The sequence below is a fragment of the Macaca nemestrina genome, chromosome X (assembly GCF_043159975.1).
Source record: "Macaca nemestrina isolate mMacNem1 chromosome X, mMacNem.hap1, whole genome shotgun sequence".
Classification (NCBI taxonomy): Eukaryota; Metazoa; Chordata; class Mammalia; order Primates; family Cercopithecidae; genus Macaca; species Macaca nemestrina.
In genome coordinates, this window is record NC_092145.1 from 119,385,621 (window position 1) to 119,411,461 (window position 25,841).

Sequence of the window (25,841 nt, forward strand, 5' to 3'; positions counted from 1 at the left end):
GCCTGGTTTTGATCATGGACACTAAAATTTAAACTTCACATAATTTTCATGTATCACAATATTCTTCTTCTAGATTTTTTTTTGTAGCCACTTAAAAATATAGCTCTTGGGATGCAGAAAAACAAGCAGTGGGCTTGATGTGGCTTGTGGGCTGTCATCTGTGACTCTTGTTGTAGTCTATACCAAAAAGCACGGTCCATTTAGAAATAAAATTTGCTAATACATTCCTTTATTGTCCAGCAAGTACTTGATCATCATTTAAAAATTCTTACCTGGCGGCATAAGTTTCATAAGTACTCTTGCTCCATCTCTAAGCGGTGGCATATTTAGGCTGCTACCTAAGTCTGCAACTTGCCAAAGGAAAGAGATGTATCTGGGATGCAGTGACATTATCTAGAATATAAAATACACAAAATAATTACCTGTAAATTATTTACTCCCATTACCTAAGTAAGTTTCTCTGTGTTAATCCCTTTACTTTTACTTATGCCATTTCTACTCTTCGAAATAGTCTGACTTTCCCATCTTTTAATCCTTACAAATCCTTAATAGTGCAGATTAAATACATCATCCAAGTCACTTCCAGTCACTTTTTTGTGATAGCTCCTCTCCTGTTCTATTAAACCATTTCTCTCTTATATACAATTTGGACTCCGGACATAACAAAAGGCTGCCATGCCCACTATCAAATTCTGGTTGTTTTTTTTTTGAGGCAGATTCTTGCTTTGTCGCCCAGGCTGGAGTGCAGTGGCACGATCTTGGCTCACTGCAACCTCCGCCTCCCGGGTTCAAGCGATTCTCCTGCCTCAGCCTCCTGAGTAGCTGGGATTACGGGAGCCCGCCATCACGCCTGGCTAATTTTTGTATTTTTAGTAGAGATGGGGTTTCACCGTGTTGGCCAGGCTGGTCTAGAACTCCTGACCTTATGATCCACCCACCCTGGCCTCCCAAAGTGCTGGGATTACAGGCATGAGCCACCTTGCCCGGCCCACTATCAAATTCTTAATCCAATTGTTCTAGACAGCCAAATCCTCCTGACACTGGAGTGGCTGCTGTTATTGTAACCATCAAAATTTCTGTGGGGAGGGGCGAAAGGAGAACTTAAAAAAGGGAGTCATTGTTTCTTCGGCTATATGTTACTGACAATCTGATAAAGATTACAGGTATTTTCCTACATAGTTCTTGTTTTCATTTATTTATATTTTTAGAGATGAGATCTCACTCTGTTGACCAGGCTAGAGCATAATGGCACAATCACAGCTCACTGCAGCCTAGAACTCCTGGGCTCAAGCAATCCTCCTGCCTCACAGCCTCCCAAGTAGCTGGAATTACAGGTGTGAGCCACCATGCCCAGCTCATATATAGTTCTAAAAGAACGATCTGTTTTGCGGCATAAATTTTTAAAAGTGATACAGCTGACTCTTGAACAACACAAGTTTGAACTCCACAGGTCCACTTACATGCAGACTTTTTCCCAACCAAATGTGGAATAGAAAATTCAGTATTTCCAGGAAGCAAAACCCAAGTATATGGAAGGCTACTGGTTGCACAGGGTCATCTGCAAGATTTTGGGTATATGCAGAGGTCCTGGAACCAATTCTCCACATATATGAGGGATGACTGTATTCTTCTAAATTTATACATCCAATAGTATTATAATTAAGCTCTAATTGGTTAATTTTATGTAAAAGTAACAATACTATACCTATGGGGAAATAATGTTTTAAATTCCAACTGTGTTACAATTTCCTTTTAGAGGGATCCATTCTGAAGTTGGTGGTTAACTGTAGAGTTACTATTTTTTTTTTTTTTTTTGAGACGGAGTCTCGCTCTGTCGCCCAGGCTGGAGTGCAGTGGCCAGATCTCAGCTCACTGCAAGCTCCGCCTCCCGGGTTCCCGCCATTCTCCTGCCTCAGCCTCCTGAGTAGCTGGGACCACAGGCGCCGCCACCTCGCCCAGCTAATTTTTTGTGTTTTTAGTAGAGACGGGGTTTCGCCGTGTTAGCCAGGATGGTCTCGATCTCCTGACCTCGTGATCCGCCCGTCTCGGCCTCCCAAAGTGCTGGGATTACAGGCTTGAGCCACCGCGCCCGGCCCTAGAGTTACTATTTTGTCTCATTAAACTGTAAGCTCCTCAAGAAAAGAAAGAACTACTCTATATACTTTATTCTCAAAAACCCTAGCATAATACCTTACATACAGTAGTTCAAAACTGTATCTACTCACCACTCCAGGCAAACAGCTTTCCACTTCTGGATTGGGACCATCACTGTAATGATTACCATGGTTTCCAGGAGATCCAGTGGAGGAATCAGAAGAGCTATCAGGGCTTGAAGGCATATTGGAACTTATTTGTGTAAGTTTGGCTGTAATAAGCTGAAAATGATATACTATGTTAGTACCAAAAACAAGGAAAAAAACTGACACAAAACACAAAACTTAGTGATATACCAAGCAAAAAATCCAAAAGACTACTACATGCTATACTTTAATGCTGTAACTCTAACACCTAACACAGAGTCCCAAACATAACAAATGCTCAATTAGTATTTACTTATTAAATGATAGTCTCTGGTTTGATTTTACTGAAAAATTTGTTAACTATACATACATACCGATTTATCTTTTAAGTTTAATTGTCCAATCAACTTTCTATCATCTGCAGGATCTATCAGCTCACCGCCCACAAAGAGCTCAATTTTTGTGTGGGCTACGTTGGCTTTAATACGATTGAGAATACATCGTCGTACTGAACCAATTGTATCATTGGTATGAGACCATACCTCCAAGTCATCAACCTGTCTGCCCTGGTTTGGAAATCGAACTACAAAAGAGAGGTGTTTACCACGGAATGCTCTGGGGGGAAAAAGAAAGACATCATCATATTCAGCAGACTGAAATTTTGTTGCTAAGAAAATAATGCTAGGGATTTAACATTGAGTATTTTCTTATGAAACAAGAGGATGTGAATTAAAGATACTTAATATAGCTTGAGAATCCCTTATATGAAATGTCTGGGACCAGATGAATTTTGGATTTCTTGGATTAGGGATACTCAACCTGCATTATTTTCAGTATCTTGAAAATAAGGCCAGGAACGGTGCCTCATGCCTGTAATCCCAACACTTTGGGAGGCCAAGGCGGGTGGATCATTTGAAGTCACTAGTTCGAGATCAGCCTCACCAACATGGTGAAACTCCACCTCTACTAAAAATACAGAAAATAAGCCAGGTTTGGTGGTGGGCGCCTGTAATCCCAGCTACTTGGGAGGCTGAGGCTGGAGAATCGCTTGAACCTGGGAGGCACAGGTTGCAGTGATCCGAGATCGCACCACTGCACTCCAGCCTGGGCAACAAGAGTGAAATGCAAAAGAAAAAAAAATATTGCTCCTTTTAACTACAAATATAAATAATATTTAAAAACATAATCATATTCTATTATTGTTAGTCTTGTATCTACGATTGCAGAAAATAGGGTGTCTACTGAAAAGAAATTAAAACAAAGATGTAATGCTTATTTCTACGCTGTAAAAGCCCAACTCATTAAGACTATTTTTAAAAGTAAAAGGTAGGCTGGACGCAGTGGCTCATGCCTGTAATCCTACTACTTTGGGAGGCCAAGGAAAGAAGATCCCTTGAGCCCAGGAGTTCAAGACCAGCCTGGACAACATAGGTAGACTCTGTATTAATTTAAAAAAAAAAAAAAAAAAAAAAAAAAAAAAAAAAAATCAAAAAAAGACGGAAGAGCTTACCTTTTACATTTAAAAGGTAGTTTTACATTTTGTTAAAAGCATCAACAAAAATGCCACAACGCACTTTTCTGGAAAAAAGCCTTTGTATCAAAATTCACTCCAAAATGCTATTTATATTGGTATAGTATCTTTTTTTAAAAGTAAAATATAAAATAAAAATCATATTCAAGAAGCAACTGTATATAATTTCATGGTTAATAAAACTCTTTAAAAAAAATGATGGCACTGACTATACAAAACATCCCAAAACTATAAACACCATTTGAAAATATTTGTTATACTGCCATGCAAGGCAGCTTTTAAGAGTTCTTTACAGGCCAGGCACTGCAGCTCACGCCTATAATCCCAGCACTTTGGGAGGCCAAAGCAGAAGGATTTCCTTGAGCGTAGGAGTTTGAAACCAGCCTGGGCAATGTAGTGAGACCCCACCTCCACAAAAAAAATTAGTCAGGTGTGGTAGCCTGTGCTGTAGCCCCAAAAACCTGGGAGGCTGAGGTGGGAAGGTCACTTGAGCCCAGGAGGTTGAGGCTGCAGTGAGCCATGATCACACCCCAGCATTTCAGCCTGGGTGACAGAGTAAGACCTTGTCTCAAAATAAACAAATAAACAAAAACATTTCAACTGCAAAATATCACTGCAACACTTAATGAGCAATAATGTCAAAGACAAAAGAAAACTAGAAAACAACTTGAGTAAGAATGCCTCACCCAAAAAAACCAAAACAAAACCAGATGGGAGAGTGGGGGAGGTTATTAAAAAAAATTATATGAAATGAAAATGTTCTTAATGGGCAAAGACAACAATTTACAAACAATAAAAATTTCTGCTCTCCTTTTACCAAATGGCTAGGAAAACATCAAATAATTAAGAATTAGCACCAATAGATTAGTGATTCACAAACCTCGACATAGGGAGAATTGTTCTTTCCTCATGATAATCACTGTCACATTCATTTATATATTCCCTTAAAACAGTTAATACTCGAACCATTCGAACAGCTTCCTGTCTTGCACAATTAACACTGTCTTTGTCACCATCCAAAACACACAACGTGTCATAGGAAGCCTTCAGACGATCAAAACAAGACTGAATGAAGTCTTCATGGATCACCACCTACAAATATCGGGCCAAATAAACACAGTTAAAGTTGCTTTAAAACGTAAAAAATCAAACATTAATCCAATTAAAGATGGCAATGGCTAATTTAATCATAGCACTCAATTAACAACAGTCATATTTAAGTAGAGAATCCATATAATAAAATATATGTTTATTAAAAGGAAGCTAGCATTACATAAGTTAACAAATATAAATTAGATAGCCAAAAGTGAACTTCAGGACTGGGTGTTAGCATCAAAATGAATTCACAAAGACTTTCTTTGCCATTTCAACATGTAATAAATAGTTATATTAAAAATAACCCAATCACTTCAAGACAATTATCAAGGCAAGATTCATTTAGTATTTTTTCTCTTTTGTATAAGAGAAATGTGGGCTGAAATAATGATATATGGAAGTTTTAATGCACATCAATCCTCACCTGATTGACTTGTAGTCTTGGACCAAGGTTTGTGTATATCTCTTTGAGGAGATCTATAGCTCTGCTGGCAATATCATCATTACTCTGAATCACGACCTGGTTTCAAAATGATAAAAGTATTCACCCCTTTCAACATATATTTTTTTGGGCATTTAAATTCAAACCATATCCTCAGTTATCTTAAATACACTATTCAATTATTTAATGGTAAGTTGACTTTGATAATCAAGTAAAATTAAGTGAGAAGCACAGACCAAAAGAAAGGATAATAAATGCAAAATGAAAGTCTCCGAAAAAAGTAATTTAAGAATGAAAGGTACATTTTTGTAAAAATAAAATATGCTTTGACCACTATTATTTAACCCTATAATTTAATATCTTGATAACCAAGTCAGACACTCAAGAAGAAATTCAAATTAGTTGACAGGAAATAAGAGATTACATGAAACACAGTTTAGCATAAAGGACTACTCTACCCCCAGTTTCTATAAATCTTTATCACTCATCTAATTACATTAGTGGTTTCCAAACTATGTTCAGAACCTTAGAGGACTTTGAGGAAGTCTTTCAGTGTTGGCCCCTATAAAAGGGTTGGGGAGGGGAAAGGGGGTAAGCATGGGGAGACCAAGTAAGAAAATATATTTTTCTTGTTCAATTCAGTATACATTTTGTAGAGTGGTGCAAATTTTGATTTTTAAGATGTGTTTCTGCTGTTAAAACAATGTTGAAAAACCACATACTTAATGAAAAGCTTTTAAATACTCAAATGCCACAGTAAACATCTTCATCTATGGTTTGCAGGAAAAAATTTCAGACATCCAAACAACAATATAAACTGCTGTATAACAGGTCAGACTTTTAAAGATAGGAATAATACACTAGTACTATAAAAATAGAAAGATTAGCCTTAAAAAGATAGTATTTTATTCCCCCAGCTATTTAAAAATATCACAAGGTAAACAGTGCCAATAAAGTATATACTCATAATCTATACTAAACACAAATCCTCTCTTCTGTCCTCTATTTTAGCATTAAACATTGAAGAGGAGGAAACAGATCGACACTGAATGAAAAAATTGGGAAGGAACAATATCCACGGGGAGGAATGGAAGATTTGTATGTTTAGTGCACATCTATGGAATACACAGATACTAAGCTAAGACAAAAGGAACATCAGTGGCAGGAGGAGGGAGAGGAAGAGAGAAGAAAAAGCCCACTGACAAGTGATATAATAATAAAAATGAACAATTACTAACTACACCAAATTCCTGAGACAAACATCACAGTAAAATACACAATTTATATGTGAAATTATAATTCCTTATGTATATGAAAAAGTACATCAGACACTGTTTACAGAGTTCCTACTTTTGACTTACCCTCCAAAGGTAATCTAATCCTATTAACTCCAAGTCATCCATCATATAGGCTCTCCTTTTTGCTACTAGTTTTCCTTCTCGACAATTCACAGCTTTGAAGAATCGCTCAAAACACTTCATTCCATTTTCAGTTAACAGAGAAGGATCAAGCTGAAGCACATTACTTTCAAAGAAGTCCTTATTAATATCAGGATCTAAGTCTGGTTCATCCCCCATCAATTTGGAATACCACTTAAAACAGGCTTCACGATCACAAAGGTAAACTGCATTCTCAGCTAAGCATTTCCATATTTGTTTTGCCTGAGGAGCACATAGCCACAGTTGGCCATCCTTCAATAAAAATCTTGAAAAAACATAAAAAATTGGCAATTAGATTTATGTAATTTTTATCCTGAAAGGCAATCTATATTATCTATAAAATACATTTATCACCATTATATTTTAACTATAGATAAAAAGATATTCATTTTCAAAATAGCCTATTTTTCTACTTTTATCTGGTACTAAAAAAAATCCCCACTAGATATTAATTCAACAAGCACACACTGAACACCCACTTTGTGCCTGAAATGCAGCTAGCTGAATTATGAATAAAAGATTCGTTCCCTGAACTTTTAACCATTTAGTCTTTGAAACCAGACTTTTGGAAAGAAGGACGTTTAGTAGCTTGAGTTAAAAATAAAAGACTTCGGCTGGGCACAGTAACTCATGCCTGTAATGACAGCACTTTGGGAGGCTGAGGTGGGCGGATCACCTGAGGTCAGGAGTTCGTGACCAGCCTGGTCAACATGGCAAAACCCCATCTCGATTAAAAATACAAAAATTAGCTGGGTGTGGTGGCTCGTGTCTGTAGTCCCAGCTACTGGGGAAAGTGAGGCATGAGAATCAATTGAACCTGGGAGGTGGAGGTAGCAGTGAGCCAAGACTGTGCCACTGCACTACAGCCTGGGTGAGACTCTGTCAAGAAAGATAGAAGGAAAGACAGAAAGAAAGTCAGAAGGAAAGAAAGAAAGAAAGAAAAAGAAAAATGAAGAGAGAGAGAGAGAGAAAGAAAGAAAGAAAAAGAAAGAGAGAAAGAGAGAGACTTAGCATCCTGCTTATATGGCATCATTGAAAAATGAGGTATTCAATTAAGTGACTTTCACAAATAACTAATCCATCAATATTTATGAGTTAAAACTGCTTACATTTTCAAAGCTTTTCCATTTTTTTGTTTTATTCTAAAGATGGCATAAACCCTTCTTCAAATGAAAATCCCAGTTGGAATCTGATATATATATATAAAAACTATAGCTGCTCCAGTTGCCGGGAGAGGAAAAAGAAAGGAAAAAACCGGGAAACTTCCTACTGCTTGTTCAGAAATCTTCAAGGAACTTAACTCAGAAGCCCTAAAGCTCCTACATAAGTTTGAAAAACTACTGGTCTAATAGGAAGAGCACAGACTTAAGTAAAAGAGACCTAGTTTAGTAGTGCAATTCCATCATATACTGGCTGTGAGACTTCAAACAAGCTACCTGAAGCCACTGGAATCCTGGGTTTCTTATTGATCAAATGGGAGTAACACTTGCTGCACTGTGTTGCTTCAGAGTAAATATAAAGTGTCTGGCACAGGCCCAACACACAGCAGGCATTAAAGTCAGGTTCCTCTCCCTTGAGTTGGTTGCTATAGCTCACATACAGAGGTACTAACGGAGTAGAAGAAACTACAATAGTTTCTCGGATTCCAAACTTTAAAATGGCAAAAGGGCTTGAAACCACTTTTCTGTTCTAGTAAACCTAAGGGACATATAACACACACCAATCAGTAACGACTGCTTACTATGGCAGTAACTCTCAATGTGGGGAGGCAAGTCCTTCTACCCAGGTGGTTAAAAACAAAACACACATAAAAAAAAAATTCACTTTAAACCAGTGCCAAATTTCTTAAAATTTGGTTGAGGTTTTTCCTAAAATTAAAATCATCATATAGCTACTTAAAATTTTATCCATAAATAAGCACAGAGTTCAATAAATAGAAATCCGTAATTAACACAGCCCAGGACAAAACTCCCCAGAATGTTATTAAAATAAATGGGGCCAGGCGCGGTGGCTCACACCTGTAATATGAGCACTTTGGGGGACCAAGGTGGGCAGATCATGAGGTCAAGAGATAGAGACCATCCTGGCCAACATGGTGAAACCCTGTCTCTACTAAAAATACAAAAATTAGCTGGGCGTGGTGGCGCGCGCCTATAGTCCCAGCTACTCAGGAGGCCGAGGCAAGAGAATCACTTGTACCTGGGAGGCGAAGGTTGCAGTGAGCTGAGATCTCACCACTGCACTCCGGCCTGGTGACAGAGCAAGACTCTGTCTCAAAAAAATGAAATAAATAAAATAGACTTCATGAAGCAGTGATAATCTGGGCATTTCTGTTAGCACACCTGTAATCTAAACAAGCTCTTTTGCTACATGTGGTTTTTTGAATTCAAAAGAAACCTCATAATTTTTTTTTTTTATTTTGAGACAGGGTCTGGAGGGCAGTGGTGTAATCACAGCTCACTGCAACCTCCGCCTCCCAGGTTCAAGTGATCCTCCCACCCCAGCCTCCTGAGTACCCACCTGGGACAACAAGTGAACACCACCATGCCTGGCTGATTTTTGTATTTTTTTTTAGAGATGGGATTTCACCATGCTGCCCAGGCTGGTCTTGAACTCCTGGGCTCAAACCATCCGCTTGCCTTGGCCTCCCCAAGTGTTGGGATTACAGGTGTGAGTCACTGTACCTGACCATCAAAATTTTTAACAAAGGCACTTTGCACATCTGTAAGTGTATGATCACCAAAAGCTAAATATTGCAGAGCAAATCCAGCCCTAGACTACTTTTTATCTTAATAAACCTTTTCCCTCAAGCCAATCAGAAATGATATTATTAACACATGACTTTAGATTGCCTGTCAGCCACTGTTAGAATAAACAAGGCACCAGAGGACTCCAACCACTCTTTTGAGGTGCTGGTCTAGCAGCCTTTTGCCCCCGTTTCCTTAGTGTCTATGATATCATTAAGTCAGTATAGTCCTCCTTCTGGTTGTGTCAAAATACGGGAATCTGTCCTTTAAAAATAAACATTATTTCCAGCATAAACAGGTATGAAGAACAGAAGTCAACTCTAAAGGTTAAAATGTGTTCTCTTAAAACACTGCAAAAAAGTTAAAACTCAGCGAATCATTTTGAAGTATTTAGTAACTAATACAGGGAAATGTCTTACACGACTTGGGAAAAGGCTACCCAACAAAGACCAAGCTATATAGTCTATTCATTCTGTATTCCTTAAAGAGAGCAACATTAATTGTATAAAACAAACCTAAGGAAGTTAAGCCGTTCTTGAACTTCTTGAACGTGACTGTATCTACTTCCCAGCCTCACAGTTTGTGGGTCATAATCTTCATGGTCTGCAAATTAAGAAAAAAATCACGCATTATACACATGGATAACCCAAATCACTGCTGACTTCAACCAAAGAAATTAGATCAGTTAAAATGCCATTAATCCTTTATCATTAAGAGGCAACCTAAATTCTACCAATTGGTGGTTTCTATCCATCTCCTGTTTTCCCTACAAAAATACTTTCCTGTTACATAACCAAAAGAAAATCATCTGTTAAATGTGCTATCAAAAATAATTATTCAGCAAAACCCTTTCATGCAACCTTCACACACAATGAAGCAATTCATGATTGCAGCCTAAGACCGACCTAAGTGGTCTATGAACTGACAAGGAAGACCAAATTTTTTTCTTCAGGCCGGGCGCAGTGGCTCATTCCAGTAATCCCAGCATTTGGGAGGCCGAGGCAGGCGGATCACGAGGTCAGGAGATCAAGACCATCCTGGCTAACACGGTAAAACCCCGTCTCTACTAAAAACAAAAAAAAATCAGCCGGGCGTTGTGGCGGGTGCCTGTAGTCCCAGCTACTGGGGAGGCTGAGGAAGGAGAATGGCGTGAACCTGGGAGGAGGAGTTTGCAGTGAGCTGAGATCCCACCATTGCACTCCAGCCTGGGCGACAGAGCGAGACTCCGTCTCAAAAAAAAAAAAAAAAAAAAGAAAAAAAATTTTTTTTTCTTCAATTTCTTACCTGTTACACTGAAAGGTGTTTTCATGAAGAAAAAATTATTTTGATGTAAAAATAAATATTACACCTAAGAAGTGAGGGTAACACAAGATGCTACTCTACATGACCAACTTATACAATCGTCACCATTACCATGTTAATGTCCAGAATGTGTCATTTTCCTTCAGCATTAATTACTGTATTTCCGTATCAGATCCCAGACCCTTGGTATGTGCAAGCTATTGTTAAAGAGTCTATGTGAGCTCCTTTGGAAATCAGTAATCAAAGTCTTCAAAATACTGATATTTCTTCTCTGAATAAACTCTTGATGTGTTATAAAGATGGGACATTCATAATGTCTGGAAACATATTTGGTTTTGATCTTTTGGTAAAGAAAAAAGCCCCACATATTACGACCAACTACTTTCTAATTCCACACATACTGGAATATGCAAATAGGCATAAACACTGTCTACTTCCATGAATGTATATTTCATCAGACACTGGGACTTAAAGGACTACTTCAAGAGGTTTTCTTAAGAAACTGGAAAGAAAATCAAGTTTTAGCTCATGCCTGTAATTCCAGCAATTAGGGAAGCCCAGGCAGTAGTATCGCTTCAGGCCAGGAGTTCGAGACCAGCCTGGGGAACACAGCAAGATCCAGTCTCAAAAAAAAAAAAAAAAAATTAGCCAGGTGTGGTGGCTGAAGTGAGAGGATGGTTTGAGCCCAAGAGTTCGAGGCTGCAGTGAGCTATGATTGCACCACTGTACTCCAGCCCGGGCAATATCAAGACCTTGTCTCTTAAAAAAGCGAGGCATCGTGGCTCACACCTGTAATCCTAGCACTTTGGGATGGCAAGGTGGGCAGATTACCTGAGGTCAGGAGTTCAAGACCAGCTTGGCCAACATGGTGAAACCCCATCTCTACTAAAAATAAAAAAATTAGTCGGGCATGGTGGCAGGCGCCTGTAATCCCAGCTGCTCCGGGGGCTGAGACAGGAGAATTGCTTGAACTCGGGAGGCGGAGCTTGCAGTGAGCCGAGGTTGTGCCACTGCACTCCAGCCTGGGTGACAGAACGAGACTCCGTCGCAAAAAAACAACAAGAAAAAGCAAGAATTCTCTTACACTCTTTACCTGTATTCACCAACTGTTGACATCTTCCTCCATTTGCTTCATTAGTTGCCACACATATAAAAAATACACACATACATGTGTGTGCATAATCTTTCTAAACTATTTGAGAGTTGGACATGTCTTTTTACCCTTAAATACGTCAATGAGTATTTCCAAATAACAAGAAAACTACACTAGTAAAATACTATTATCATCTAACCCAGGGTTTCCATTATTGACGTTTGGCCAGGTAATCTTCATTGTGTAGGACTGTTCTGTCTAGGACTATACTATAGGTTACTTAGTAACATTCTAGGCTTCTACTCACCCCTCAACCCCAGTTTAAGACAGCTCCAGACATTGTCAAATAGCCACCTCCACCCCCTCGGAGAAGCACTGATTTAATTCATGGTCCATATTCGAGTTTCATCAATTTTCCCAATAATGTCCTTTTACATCTTTTCTACAAAGTCCAAGATTGTATTTGGTTCTCATGACTTTTTATTTTTTAATCTGCAAAATTAATCATCCTTTGTGTTCTCTGACCTTTTTGAAAACTGGAAGCCAATTTTGTTGAAATGTCACTCAATTTGGGCTTCCACGCCACTTCCTCATAATTAGATCAGTCTAAGCATTGTGGCCAGTAACACAGAAGGGAGGCAGGTTTCTCTGCTGTAAAGGTACTACTTTTCTCTTTGTAATTAATAAGTAATTTGTGGAGAGAGACTTTGAGACTATGTAACTATTTTGTTAAACTTTTATCCACTAGTTTTAGCAAACAACCCACCTTCCTTTTTTCGTTTAGGTGCTAACACTTTACTTATGAAGAACTGGGACCCTGCACAAAGAGTAGAACTTTGGAAGCATTCAACTGATAGCTAATCAGTAAAAGTCAAGAAATAAGATGTCTTTATGCTAAATAGGAATGAAGAGGCCCTCTTACTCAAGAGAAGCTTCCAAGCTGTCAAGACATATATATATATATATATATATATATATATATATATATATATACATATATATATATACACACACACACACACACACATATACATACATACATACATACATAACTGGTAGTTTTGTAGTAAATATTCAGTTCAAAACAAATACCTGGACTTGTTAGCTAGCAGTCAAATGAGGAGGATAATCCATTTTTGACTCATATTGTCTAGGTGGCAAGTATCCCACTGAAAACAGCAGGAAGAATTAGATGAGACTAAATTACACAGGTGTCTATGAAAATAGGTAGGAAGAGGTGGTGAATCATGGCTGAGACTAACATAAATTGGTTCTTGTCATCATAAACAGCAAGTTTTCTAGGGTCCATTTTAGAACTTATATTAAAAGTTCATTTAAAAAAAAATCTTGAGTCATAAAGTACCATAAAATCCATCCATTTAAATACAATTCAATTTTTTTAGTAGAGTTGTATAACCACCATCACAATCTAAGTCTACAACACTTTTCTCACCCCAAGAAGAAACCCTGTACAAATCACCCCCTCCCCTTGTTCTTGCGGCTTAAGTCTGAGGCATTTCATATAAAAATGGAATCATGGCTGAGCACAGTGGCTCATGCCTGTAATCCCAGCACTTTGTGAGGCTGAGGTGGGCTGATCATCTGAGGTCAGGAGTTTGAGACCAGCCTGGCCAACATGGCAAAACCCTGTTTCTACTTTAAAAAAAAAAAAAAAATTAGCCGGGCATGGTGGCATGTGCCTGTAATCCCACGTACTCAGGAGATTAAGGCATGAGAATCACTTGAATTCAGGAGGCAGAGGTTGCAGTGAGCCGAGTTGGTGCCACTGCACTCCAGCCTGGGCGACACAGCGAGACTTCACCTCAAAAAACAAAAAAATTATGCAATATGTGGTATTTTCTGATGGACTTTTTCCCACTTAGCATAATGTTTTCAAAGTTCATTCATGTTGTACAGATTTATGTATACATTTCACTTGGGTATGTAACTGGGAATGAGTAATATGGTAAATTCTACGATTAACATTTTGCAAGGTGGCTGTGCCACTCTACAATCCCACAAGGACTATACGAACGCTCCAATTTCTCCATAGCCTCATCAACATTTACTGTTGTTTTTTGTCACCCTAGTAGGTATGAAGTAGCATTATCTCACTGTGGTTCTGATTTTCATTCCCCTAATAACTAATAATACTAAGTATCTTTTCAAGTGCTCATTGGTCATTTGTATACCTTCTTTGCAGAAATTTCTATTCAGATCCTTTGCATCCATTTCTTAATTGGGTTGTCTACTTCTTTTTCTCGCCTAGTTACCCTGGCTAACTCCTCAAGCAGAATGTTAAATAGAAGTGATTGGAGTGGACATCTTTTGTCTCATTCTTGTTCCTAAGGGGAAAGCAACCAGTCTTTTACCATTAATTAGTATGATGTTAGCTATGGGTTTTTTGGGATACTCTTGATCAGGTAGAGGAAATTTCCTTCTATTCCTAGTTTGAGCCTTTTTATATTGAAAGGAGGTTGGATTGGACAAATGCTTTTTCTGCATCTATTAAGATGATATATGGTTTTAGTAGTTTCACTATTGTTGGAGTATTCCATAGATGTCTGTCAGGTCTGTAGCCTGTTAGAAACGGGGCCGCATAGCAGGAGGTAAACCCACCCCCACCCCCCTAGTCCGTGGAAAAATTGTCTTCCACAAAACCAGTCCCTAGTGCCAAAAAGGTTGGGGACCGCTGGTTTATAGTATTCAAGTATTTTTTTTTCCTGCAAATTTGGAACACTCTGCCTGATGTCACTTGTTTTGGGCCTAGTTACTTCCTTTAGGATGTCTTGTAAGCCAAGTCTTAGAGCAACAAATTCTCTCAGTCTTTGTTTATCTGGGAATATCTTTAGCTTGCCTTCAGATTTTAAAGATTGTGCTGCTGAACGTAAAATTCTTGGTTGTCAGGTCTGTCCCCCAACCCCAGCACTTTGAGTATGTTGTCCTATTGCCTTCTGGCCTCAATGTTTCTGATGAGAAGTTAGCTGTTAATTTTTATTGGGGTTTCCTTGTGCAGGAAGACTCATTTTTCTCTTACTACCTTCCAATTGTTCTGACTACAATGTGTCTCAGTCTGGGGCTCTCTGCATTTACCGTATTTGCAATTCTTTAAGCTTCTTGTCTTTCATCAAATTTGGGATGCTTTCAGTGACTATGTCTCTTTCTGTCACTCTCATTCATCTGGTATTCCCATTACAATTAATATTGGTCCCCCTTCATGGTACACAATATTTCCGTGAGATTCTGTTCACTTTTCCTGTTCTTCAGATTGCATAATTTCTACTAATCTATCTTCAAGTTCACTGATTAATTCTTCTGCCAGCTCAAATCTATTGTTTAGCCCCCCTTATGAATATTTCATTTTGGTTATTATACTTTTCAAGTACAAAATTTCTACATGATTTTTAAAATAAAAGATAATTTCTCTTTACTATCCTCTAATTTAGACATTGTCATTAATACTTTAAAAAATTCTTTAGACATAGTTTTCTTCAGTTCTAGAGCATATTTGTAATTCAAGTCTTTCCTGTCAAGTGTGTCTATAAAGCCCTCCATGTGGCCTCCTTCAAAGGCAGTCTCTGTGTCAGTCTACAGGTCACATCTTCCCATTTGTTTGCATGCCTCAATTTTTGTCATCAAAATCTGGATATGTTAGATATACAATAACAACCTGAATACTGATCTCCCTTCCCCCACCCATTTGCTTGCTTGTTTAGTGACTGGGCTATGACTATGGGAAACAGACTATAGTCTATTTCCCTCACAGTGCACAGCTTCCGACAGCTCTGTCCAGATGTTTTCCTCCTCCTTTTAATCCTTTAGCCTGCCTACCTAGTTGTCCCTGGGTCAGTATAAGCCCTTTACTGGCCAAACCCTGTGCTTAAGCCTCCTTGACTAGTAGATTTTTACCCTTTACCACTGGATGCCTGCGTGGCTTGGAGGCTGCTATCACACCACTCAAAAAGTTTATGTTTTTGTCCTACGTTCATTCGGAGACGAGTAGCTTGCATGTTCCCTTCTCAATCACTCCAGCTAAGGATGCAGTCTTACTTTAAGGATGCAATGATATATACACAGTCTTCCAGACTGCCAGAGATACATGTAATTTTCACATCTGGCTTCCTAAAGAGTTGCCCCTGAGTCAGGGTAGCTTATTATTCACCCAGTGCTCTGTTTGGTCAGAGCTGTATTTAAGTCCACTGTACCGGTGAGGCTTTCACCCTTTGGTGATGGATCGACATGAAGCTTGGGGAATGTTTTCAATTTGTCCCGTGTCCAGTTCTGATGGTTTCTGCTTAGGTGCAGCCTAATGCATACACGTATCATTCCTGACCCCCAGGGTTGACTGTGATCACAAGAGGGCTTGTCTTGGCTATCTCTTTATCTAGATCTTTCTGTTAAACTTCTGGTTGCTCATCCTGTGACTTGCTGATACCAGTACAAGGGAGTCTCAAGCACTTTCCTAATTCTTCATCACCCAAATCTCCATTTGTGATAATACCCTTAGGCATGCACGGTATGGTCTGGTCCAAAGAAAGATGGTCTCTTCAAGCACAACTGCTGAGCACAGCATCCTCACACCTTCTCTCTCCATCTGGACAGAACATCTATGCTACTGTTCAGGAGACAGAGGGAGGACAGCAGCTAGCTTCTCCCAAAATGATATCCCTGCTTTAAGAGCAGGTGCTGGTGTTGGGGGTGTGGGATCAAACTATGATTTTCTCAGATTGCACTCCCTGACATATAATTTCCACCCTGTGAGCAAGCTAGGTTGGGGATAATCAGAGCCCCAGTATTCTCAGTCTGTCATGCCTTAAGTAAAGCATTTATCCTACAAGTAGGCACTGAGTGAGGTAAAAGAGTCTCAGTTTTCTTGGACATGACTGCCTGGAACAGAGCTTCTGTCATATAGGGCTGAAAAGGATCAGAAATGCCAGTAGCCTGCACCTCATGTGGTCAAACTATAGCCCCTAGACTGGCAGCCGTGGGGAGAGGGAGCCCCTGCTTCTTAGTCATACCTGCCTGGAGTAGAGTTTCCACACAAGAAAGCTGGATCTGAACATGGGAGAACAGAACAAGTTGTGGCTCAAATGCTACAGACTCTTACTGTTTTGCAGATTTAACAAATTTTCTTGAGTGTTTTCCCATTTGCTATACTCCCTTAGGACAATTTTCAGGTACTCTAAATGACTATTTTTAATATTTATCTCCAGTTAAATGGCTGTTTCGTTAAGGCCTGCTGAACATTTTACTCTGCCATTCCAGATATGAAAATCCTCACCCCCTTGGGTTTATTTTCATCATATACTCTACATTTGTTAGTCGGCATTTTTGTTTACATGAGTATTTTCATATTTTCATTACTAATTTTGACCTAATTATGGCCAGTGAAAGCCAACTCCTGTGTCCTTTTGACATGTCAACATGTAAGAAAAGTTGAACACTTTACTTTCTGGAATAGGATGGTCAAGGATCATGTTGTACTTTCCCTGTTCCAGGCCTGAAAACAGTCGTTTCTCCAGGAAGGTATAAATTGTTCACAAAATGGATAATATTTAATTATTTTTAAACCACACAGAAGCCACACAGACTTAACAGTATTTCATGGTTCATGTGTACGAATGAGTCAGAAGTGAGAAAATCTAGCACAGGATCTGCATCCTAACATAGCACTGCTGGTGAATGACACTCATAAAGAAATCCTTTTGTGTGGAAAATGTTCCTAAAAACTGTTACTGTTGGATGGAAAAGACTGGGAAGAAGTAACAGAAGGTGGCAGTCCTAAGTAAACAGAGTGCAAAAATCTGACCTACAGTGAAGTTGGGTCATCCAACTGTATCCAGAAATAAGAAAAAATGGTAAATTAAACTTTCAGTAAGTACTGAAGTCAGTAGAATGACTATTCTACCAATGAGTTAAAACTTAAGTGAAAACTAAAAGGTGATTTATACTTTATTGTATGCATATGAAAAACTTTTAAAGAATAATTTAAGTAAGCACCAGTGTATGAAAGCACTTGTAGTGAGAACCTGAGTAAATACTGTAGAGAATTTTACTAAGTTCATTCTTTTATCTAAATAATGTTTATAGGGGGTAAAATCAGCTAATCATGCTTACTGAGGAAATGTTTTTCCCCACAAAGCTAAAGATGCTAGTGAAGATAAAAGACAGGCAGGACAAACCATTGGTAAAATGGTTATCAGAAATTGAGAATATCAGTGAACTGTGGAAGCCTGATGTTATCATGCCAAGTAACCTAATGCCTCATACCTAATGGGATTCATCTATCACTTTTATTATAGAGGCAAAAACCATAATTTACTTTAGAATTGCAAATTTAGAAATGTTACTGGATGATGTTACCACAGAAGTGATTTAACGTTGTAAAAAGTTTAATAGAAGAATTTTACTAGTTTTAAAAATTATTTTCCCCCACCCCCATATTTAAGTATCTCCAGACTCATCAGTATTAATCAAGAGTAGTGTAATAAATTGGAAGAAGAAAAGGTACCAAGGTTAGGAGAAAGAAAAGGTATGATGTTAAAATTCAGAGGGGAATTTACTATGTGCCAGACATTATTCTAGCATGAATAACCTGCCCACAGTCATACAGCTAATATGTTTGGGTCATGTTTCAGACCTAGGCAACCTGACTATGCAGACTCACATCTCTCAGTCTGTAGATATACAGGCAACATAAGGAGGAAAAACTGAAGAATGTAATCGTGACAACGAAGTTGAGATGAGGCAGTAACTCAAGTAGAATTGTACTACAATGTAGCAGAAAAAACCCTAGTAAGACAGTAGGGTTCCTGACCTCTGACAATGAAATTAACCACCACATGCAAAGGAAGTAAATAAAAATCAGCATTAAAGCACATATGGATTATATGGCTCTACTCTGGGGGAAGGCCCTCCTTGGCAATCATGAGGGCTTTGTACCACCAGGAAGAGATTATAATCATAATATACTAAACCCTACTACACATAAACCTCTTTTGAGTACCTTTGGTATAGAACATAAATCACATGGCTGTACTGCCTTGATCGTTCTATTATACTGCTTAGAAAGAACTTAGGACTGAAATGCTCAGATCACTGTCTGTTGCTCATCAGCTGCCTAACACTTAGATTGCTTGTCTAGCTCTATAATCTATTGGCCCCGAGGGGATAAATGGAAGAACAAAGAGTCAACACTATTACCAGAAGTATCAGAAGAGTTGCTTAATTTTTATGTTTATCTGAATTTCACTGGGAAATGTATGTAAGTATTAAGCAAAAATCTGGTAATTCATAAGCACCAGGGGATTTTATTCAATAATGTCAAAAGCCTACTCCCCAAATATTGAGTATTATAAATATTCTCATTTTTAACATACGCACACTATGGGCTTCTGCAAATCCTACATAACATGTTAAATGAATGGTAAGTTGAGTAATCAGTATGTTTAACTCTATCACTAACATTGGTAATACAGTATTTTCTTCTTATATACTGCTCTGGAAACAAACTTGAAACTACAAAGTATCAATGGGGAAAGGGGCATGAATTTGTCATAAGACAGAGGAGGAATAGTATATACTGAGAAGCCATCCCTACTCTTGCACACACAGACTGACATAACTGTCAGAGGGCAAAAGAGCATTGACACAAGGCTCCACATATGGCAGGCACTTATAATCAGGATCTGTTGAAATCACAGGAAACTTTATCCTAAACATGTTCAAACAATTTCACACTTTGAATGCCAATGTAAACATCTAGATTCTTATAGCCAGCCTCCCATCTCTACTCTTATGTTTTTTAAATTCATGGAGTCTCGAAGCACTTACAAAACATAAGCTTGGGATTATAAAAGAACTATAATGTAAGAACAGACATAGACAAAACAAGTTTCCTTTTAAAAAGCTAAAGGTGGTGGTAAAGGAAATAAAGGTTGCAAATGAGTCAAGTACATTCCTAAGAAGGTAGCAATCAATTGTAATAAAGGCAGGCAGAGCTCCCAAGGCAGGGAAGAAAAATCTATTTAACAAAGAGAATGGGGGAAGGCAAGCACTTAGTAAAGACCCTTAAACTGCTGGCCTGGAGTTTAGGATGTCTAACAGTTGGGAGTAATAGTGGATCTTAAACCCATAAAGGAACATGATTTATATTTCTAAGGTAATTAATGCAAAAAAAGTCACTGCTATTTCCCATAGTTTATTTTAGCTTACAATACATACCTCTAGCATATAGTCTCATGCTTTCCATGTAAGTTGCAAGGTTTTCTGCTACCAAAGTAACTAGGGCATGATTGTGTTGAAGTTGATTGATTAAGTCATGGCGATAAAACACATGGGGACTTCGCTGAGTTTGACTGAAACGAGAAGAACTTAACAATATAATTAGGCAATTAAACTCTGTTGTAATCAGAAGAGTTCGTACTATCTAAATTCTTAGCTACTGATTTAATAATTTAAAAATTATACTTTTGTACATTTACTTTTTTTAATGAAAATATCACAACTAACTTAAACTCTTCAAAAAATAAGACATTTATTATATTATTCTTATTTTACACAAAAAGCATCCATCAGTATTCACCAACTTCACCAAATGGGAGTATACCTCAATGACTATTTTCTATCCTATAATAGTACCAACGTGCTTGTGTTACTTAATTATTACCAAAATTATAAAATAGAAACATTTTTTGCAAGACTAGCATCACAAAAATTATGCTACAGTTGTAAGGAAGAATTTTATTAATTATTAGCTATTTAAGAAAACATCCTGGGACACTCTGTAGCCAAGTTTGCCCACAGGTGTCACCACAAAGACTAATCTGTTTTGCTATCTTCATTGAAACCTAATCTGTTTTGCTACCTTTGCTGAAACCAAAATCAACTTTCACATCCATTACTACTATTTTAGGGGAGACGAGGCCACTATTCTTGGAAGACTATGTAAACTACTGTGTCTACTTCGAAAGCCAAATGCATTCATTTGAGAAAGGCCGAAAGTCTTATGTACGATGGGCCAAACATACTCAAAATACGCCCTCAAATAAATATTATTGTTAATGAGATATATGTCTCAATTTCTTACAATGTTTATATCTGCATAGCTTTTCCAATTTGATATTTTTTTCTAGCCTTAGGGAAAAAAGTGAGACAAAGTTCAACTGTTTAAATAAAGACATATACATGACCTTTTCTCTTTCTGTCTGAGCTATAATCATAGTAATGTAGAGCTGTAAAGGATCCTGGCACTCATTTAATCTTACATATAAACAAAACGTTTTTTTTTTTTTTTTTTTTTTTCCTTTTTTCTTTTTTTTTTTTTTTGAGACAGTCTCACTCTGTTGCTCAAGCTGGAATGCAGTGGTGCAATCTCAGTTCACTGCAACCTCTGCCTCCCAGGCTCAAGCGATTCTAGTGCCTCAGCCTCCCAAGTAGCTGGGACCATAGGCGCATGCCACCACGCCTGGCTTATTTCTGTATTTTTAGTAAAGACAGGGTTTCACCATGTTGGCCAGGCTGGTCTCAAACTCCTGGCCTCAGGTGATCCACCCTCCTTGGCCTCCCAAAGTTCTAGGATTATAGGGGTGGGCCACCACACTAGGCCAAACATGATTCTTTACAGAATTTTTACAAGATTAAATTACTGGTTTGACCCAAGATTCACACCTAGAAATCCTGACTCCACTGTGAATATTCCTTCTATTGCACCCTGCTCTCTTTCTCTTCACATTATTTTTCCTTTTCATGTTATCAGTTCCAACTCTATTACCAGAAAATAGGACAAACTATTTCAGTAACCAGAATTTGACACCTAAGATAGTATAAAGACAGCTATTAAAAAGAAATTTAGCTAAAACAAATGTTTAAAAATTATGAAACTGTATCTTGTCATCAATTTAAATGTCCTTGTGGTCTAATCCAACTTTAAAGACATGCCATGAAACTTCTTGGCATACTTGCTGGAAATATGGTATGTATATAATAATAATTCTGAACCAAGAACCCAAAAGCAATATTATCTTGATTCTGATATTTATCACTTAACTGTGGCTTACTTCCTCATTAATAAAACAAAGGAGATAGATATAATAAAGGATTCTTTTGTTTCAAACACTTCTTATATAGCCTCTTCTCACTCCACTAATTGAAAAATTTGCATTTGCCAGCCGATATGCTGTTTCTTTTCAATAAAGTACATAAATTTAAATATTGAAATTTTCTATGTTAAAAAGTCTTACCTCAAATTTTGAGGCGCTTCACCAAACAAACTACAAATTTCTCTAATCTGTTTCAGGGCGGGAATAACCCATTTGTCATTTGTGCGAAGTTCTTCTATAAAGCGATCTATCCATTGGATCTTTTGTGTATCACGGTCCTTAAACAAATGATTTCAATGTTTTAAACAGATCAATACTCAGGAGAATTTTATTTTCAAATTATTTTGAGAATTGTAAAATAAAAGCTTTTCTTTTAAGATTAGCAACACAAGCATCATGTTGTAATTACAGTAAAGAGTTTAAATAATAAAAGCTTTAAGTTTGTTTTTATTTCACATTTACTACCAAAACTCCAAAAAGCCCAGCACTGTTATAAAAGCTTTGTATTATATGGACTGAAATTGATCTGCACACACTGCAGATCCTAAGTATTAGTCACACTGACAGAAAGTTTGATTTTCCAAGTTTGCCAGAGGGTAGGTATTTAGCCAGTATTTTAAGAGATTCTACCATATCATAAAATCCAGAATTAATACATAACAAGACCCTGACTGTTACTCTACTCTAAATGGGCCATCTTTTAGTAGAGTGAAGAACACTGAAAATGTATATTTGACTAAGAAAATAAATACAATGACAACTACATTTAAAAATAATCACCAAAATCAAAATAAAGAAACATACATACAAGGAGAGAAAAAGGAGAGAGGCAGATATAAACTGTTAAAAATTAAATTAAGAATGTTATAAACTCAAAATTATTTCAATTATGATATTTTACTTCTCAAACCTTAAGTTACTTCAGCTCTTCCCCTAAAGTCAATAGTAATCACAACTGCAAGTTTGTGTGACTAACAATTTTGTAAGCTTGGATTATTTTACTTTTGCATACAAGGAAAGGAAAACAATTTTGTGGAGTTTTTTTTTTTTTTTTTCCTGAAACCCCTCAAGTTTGGTATTATTTTGTAATGCAGATATTCCTTTTTTGGTAGCAAAATTAGGATCATACTCTTAAGTGATATTAATCCTTTTAATGGCTCCATAATACAACCTTGTATAAACTATTAGTAATTATTCACAGCTGGGAGCTGTGGCTCATGCCTATAATCCCACCACTTTGGGAGGCCGAGGCGGGTGGATCACTTGAGGTCAGGAGTTCGAGACCAGCCTGGCCAACATGGTGAAACCCAGTCTCTACTAAAAATACAAAACAATTAGCTGGGCGTGGTGGCACGCCTCCGTAATCCCAGCTACTGGGGAGGCCAAGGCAGGAAAATTGCTTGAACCTGGGAGGCGGAGGTTGCAGTGAGCCAAGATTGCACCAGTGTACTCTCCAGCCTGGGCAACAAACAGAACAAGACTCCGTCTCAAAAAAAAAAAAAAAAAAAAAAAAGTAATTATTCAGGAGGCTTCCACATGTTCATGTCCATAAACACTAATGAATGTCCTTGTGGGTACCTCTTTGTATCCTTTTTCACTATTTCTGAGAAGAAATTTATCTAAGTAGAATTGCTGAGTTTAATAGTGTGTACATTTTTAAGGCCATGAAAATATTTATGATCAAATGTACACTTTGACAGCAGTTTTGGCAAGCAGAAGGGAAAAGGTGGCAGTTGGAGAATGACTTTAAAAAATTTTTTCCCAAACAATAAATGAAAGTTGAAGTTAAAAAAGGCAACAGTCTACTAAATTCAGTGAAATTCAGTAACTATTCATGAATGAATGTGTAAATCACTATGCCAGGCACTGATACTAACAGATATTTAAAAGAGAAGTTACCAGTTAAAAGCCCTGATAGCAAATGTACTGCTCTGATTCAAGACTCCTCAGAAGGACCCTTGATTTAATGAAATAATTTATACTCAAGGCCTTTATTACTATTTAATTTGCTGAATACTTAACAAACTGTCACAAATAATCACAGTCAAAATCTGAGTAGTATCTACATTAATACACCTTCCTGAGCTTTCCTTGGCTCTTACCTAAATACCAGTCCATCAGTGTAACAAATAGTTTTATTAACATGTGAGAAATTACTCAATGTTCACTTTACCATGTATTAAAAAATACACATGCTACAAATTAGACTGTAGGGAAATTGTGTGATTTGCTCATTGTGGAGGCACTAAATGTTTTAATGGTTAGGAAATTCTATTAATTTTTCTTAACTTCCCTATGAGCAAAGAAAACCTCATTTCTCTTCCCTCTGAAGTCCCTAATCAGCTTTAATATTCGAATTCTATTCAAAACTGGCATTTCAGAACCATACACTTGGTAATACCACCACTGTATAATCTGTTCTGTTTATACTTTCTCCTAAGGAGACTAAAATGCTTTTCAGATGAGTCACAAAACCTTGATGTACACATTCTAAGGAAGGCAGACTAATGAATTTTTTGTTCAACTCTGGAAGATCATTTAAAAACTAACAATGTCAGAGTAACATAGAACTATTCTGTAACTAAGCCATCCTAACTGAAGGGGGAAGGGGAAAGGTGACAAAAAGTGAGCAAAGCAGTATACTCTTACCTGGGAGCAACTGTAATCTAGTATTTTTATGTGGGCACTGAGAGCCAGGTCCATGATATCTACAGGCACATCATCACTGTGAGCTAGATTCCACAGAAGGTTCAACACTTTGTGTGCCATCACACCATCTTTATCATCTTCTGCAAGACGACGTATCAGCTCAAGTAGCTTTTCACGTTGCTTTTTACTCGCATTTGTCCAACTGGCCTGGAAAAAAATTAAGTGACATGAAAACACATATTTAGTCACCACTTCATAAGTTGTCACCAGGTTAACTATATTCAAATTCATCAAAAGAAATGTAGCTAAGCACAGAATTATTCAAGTGAGATCTGAAAATACAGTTAGCCTGGTATTTTTTTACAGGGTAAATTCCAAAAATGAAAAATAAATGATACATTATTTCAATTTAGAAGACACCCAATTAAAAACTCTAAAATACATTTTTTTAAAACCTCTAAAATGGTACTGTAATACAACATGGTTATCATGCTTGTGGAAGGGCAGGGTACTAATGGCATTTAGTGAGTAGAGACCAGGGATGCTGCTAAGCAACATGGGAAAAGCTTTATGAGTAAAGTTACTGCTATGGTTTGAATGTCCCCTCCAAAACTCATGATTAAGCTGGCACCATGCCTCTTGTACTTCCCAACCTCCGGGACCATAAGCCAAATAAAATTCTGTTCTTTATAAATTACCCAGTCTGTGGTGTTGTTATAGCAGCAGAAAATGGACTAAGTTGCTAATCAATGTTTATTAGAAAATAAACTGAAATGGACCTAACACATCAAACAGTAGAAGAACGATTAAGCTGACTGGGCGCAGGGGCTCACGCCTATAATCCCAGCACTTTGGGAGACACAGGCGGGCGGATCACCTGAGGTCGGGAGTTCAAGATCAGCCTGGCTAACATGGTGAAACCCCATCTCTACTAAATATACAGAATTAGCTGAGCGTGGTGGCGCATGCCTGTAATCCCAGCTACTCGGGAGGCTGAGACAGGAGAATTGCTTGAATCCAGGAGGCAGTGAGCTGGGATCGTGCCACTGCACTCCAGTCTGGGTGACAGAGAGAGATTCTGTCTCAAAAAAAAAAAAAAAAAAAAAAAAAAAAAAAAAAAAAAAAAAGAACGATTAAGTTAATGAGAGAAGATCCGTTCAATGGAATTACTAATATGGTACGTCTTCAAAGATGATGTGAGCG

At 37.7% G+C, this 25,841-nt stretch overlaps 1 protein-coding gene across 5 annotated transcripts in view; it reads right to left on the reverse strand.

The window, feature by feature from the left end:
• LOC105500038 (ubiquitin specific peptidase 9 X-linked) overlaps positions 1-25,841 on the reverse strand; it is a 155,162-nt gene that overhangs the window by 67,185 nt on the left and 62,136 nt on the right. For 3 of the 5 annotated variants that reach the window (XM_011710070.3, XM_011710088.2, XM_011772941.2), the window contains exons 12-21: positions 24,639-24,845; positions 22,131-22,267; positions 20,113-20,261; positions 10,010-10,097; positions 6,670-7,012; positions 5,291-5,386; positions 4,652-4,863; positions 2,615-2,855; positions 2,226-2,375; positions 273-393 (exon numbers count right to left, since the gene is read on the reverse strand). In XM_011710070.3, the coding sequence (XP_011708372.2) occupies positions 273-393; positions 2,226-2,375; positions 2,615-2,855; positions 4,652-4,863; positions 5,291-5,386; positions 6,670-7,012; positions 10,010-10,097; positions 20,113-20,261; positions 22,131-22,267; positions 24,639-24,845 (1,744 nt within the window). The remainder of the gene's footprint in view (positions 1-272; positions 394-2,225; positions 2,376-2,614; positions 2,856-4,651; positions 4,864-5,290; positions 5,387-6,669; positions 7,013-10,009; positions 10,098-20,112; positions 20,262-22,130; positions 22,268-24,638; positions 24,846-25,841) is intronic. The other 2 variants (XM_011710092.3, XM_011710078.3) reach the window with 1 other exon arrangement.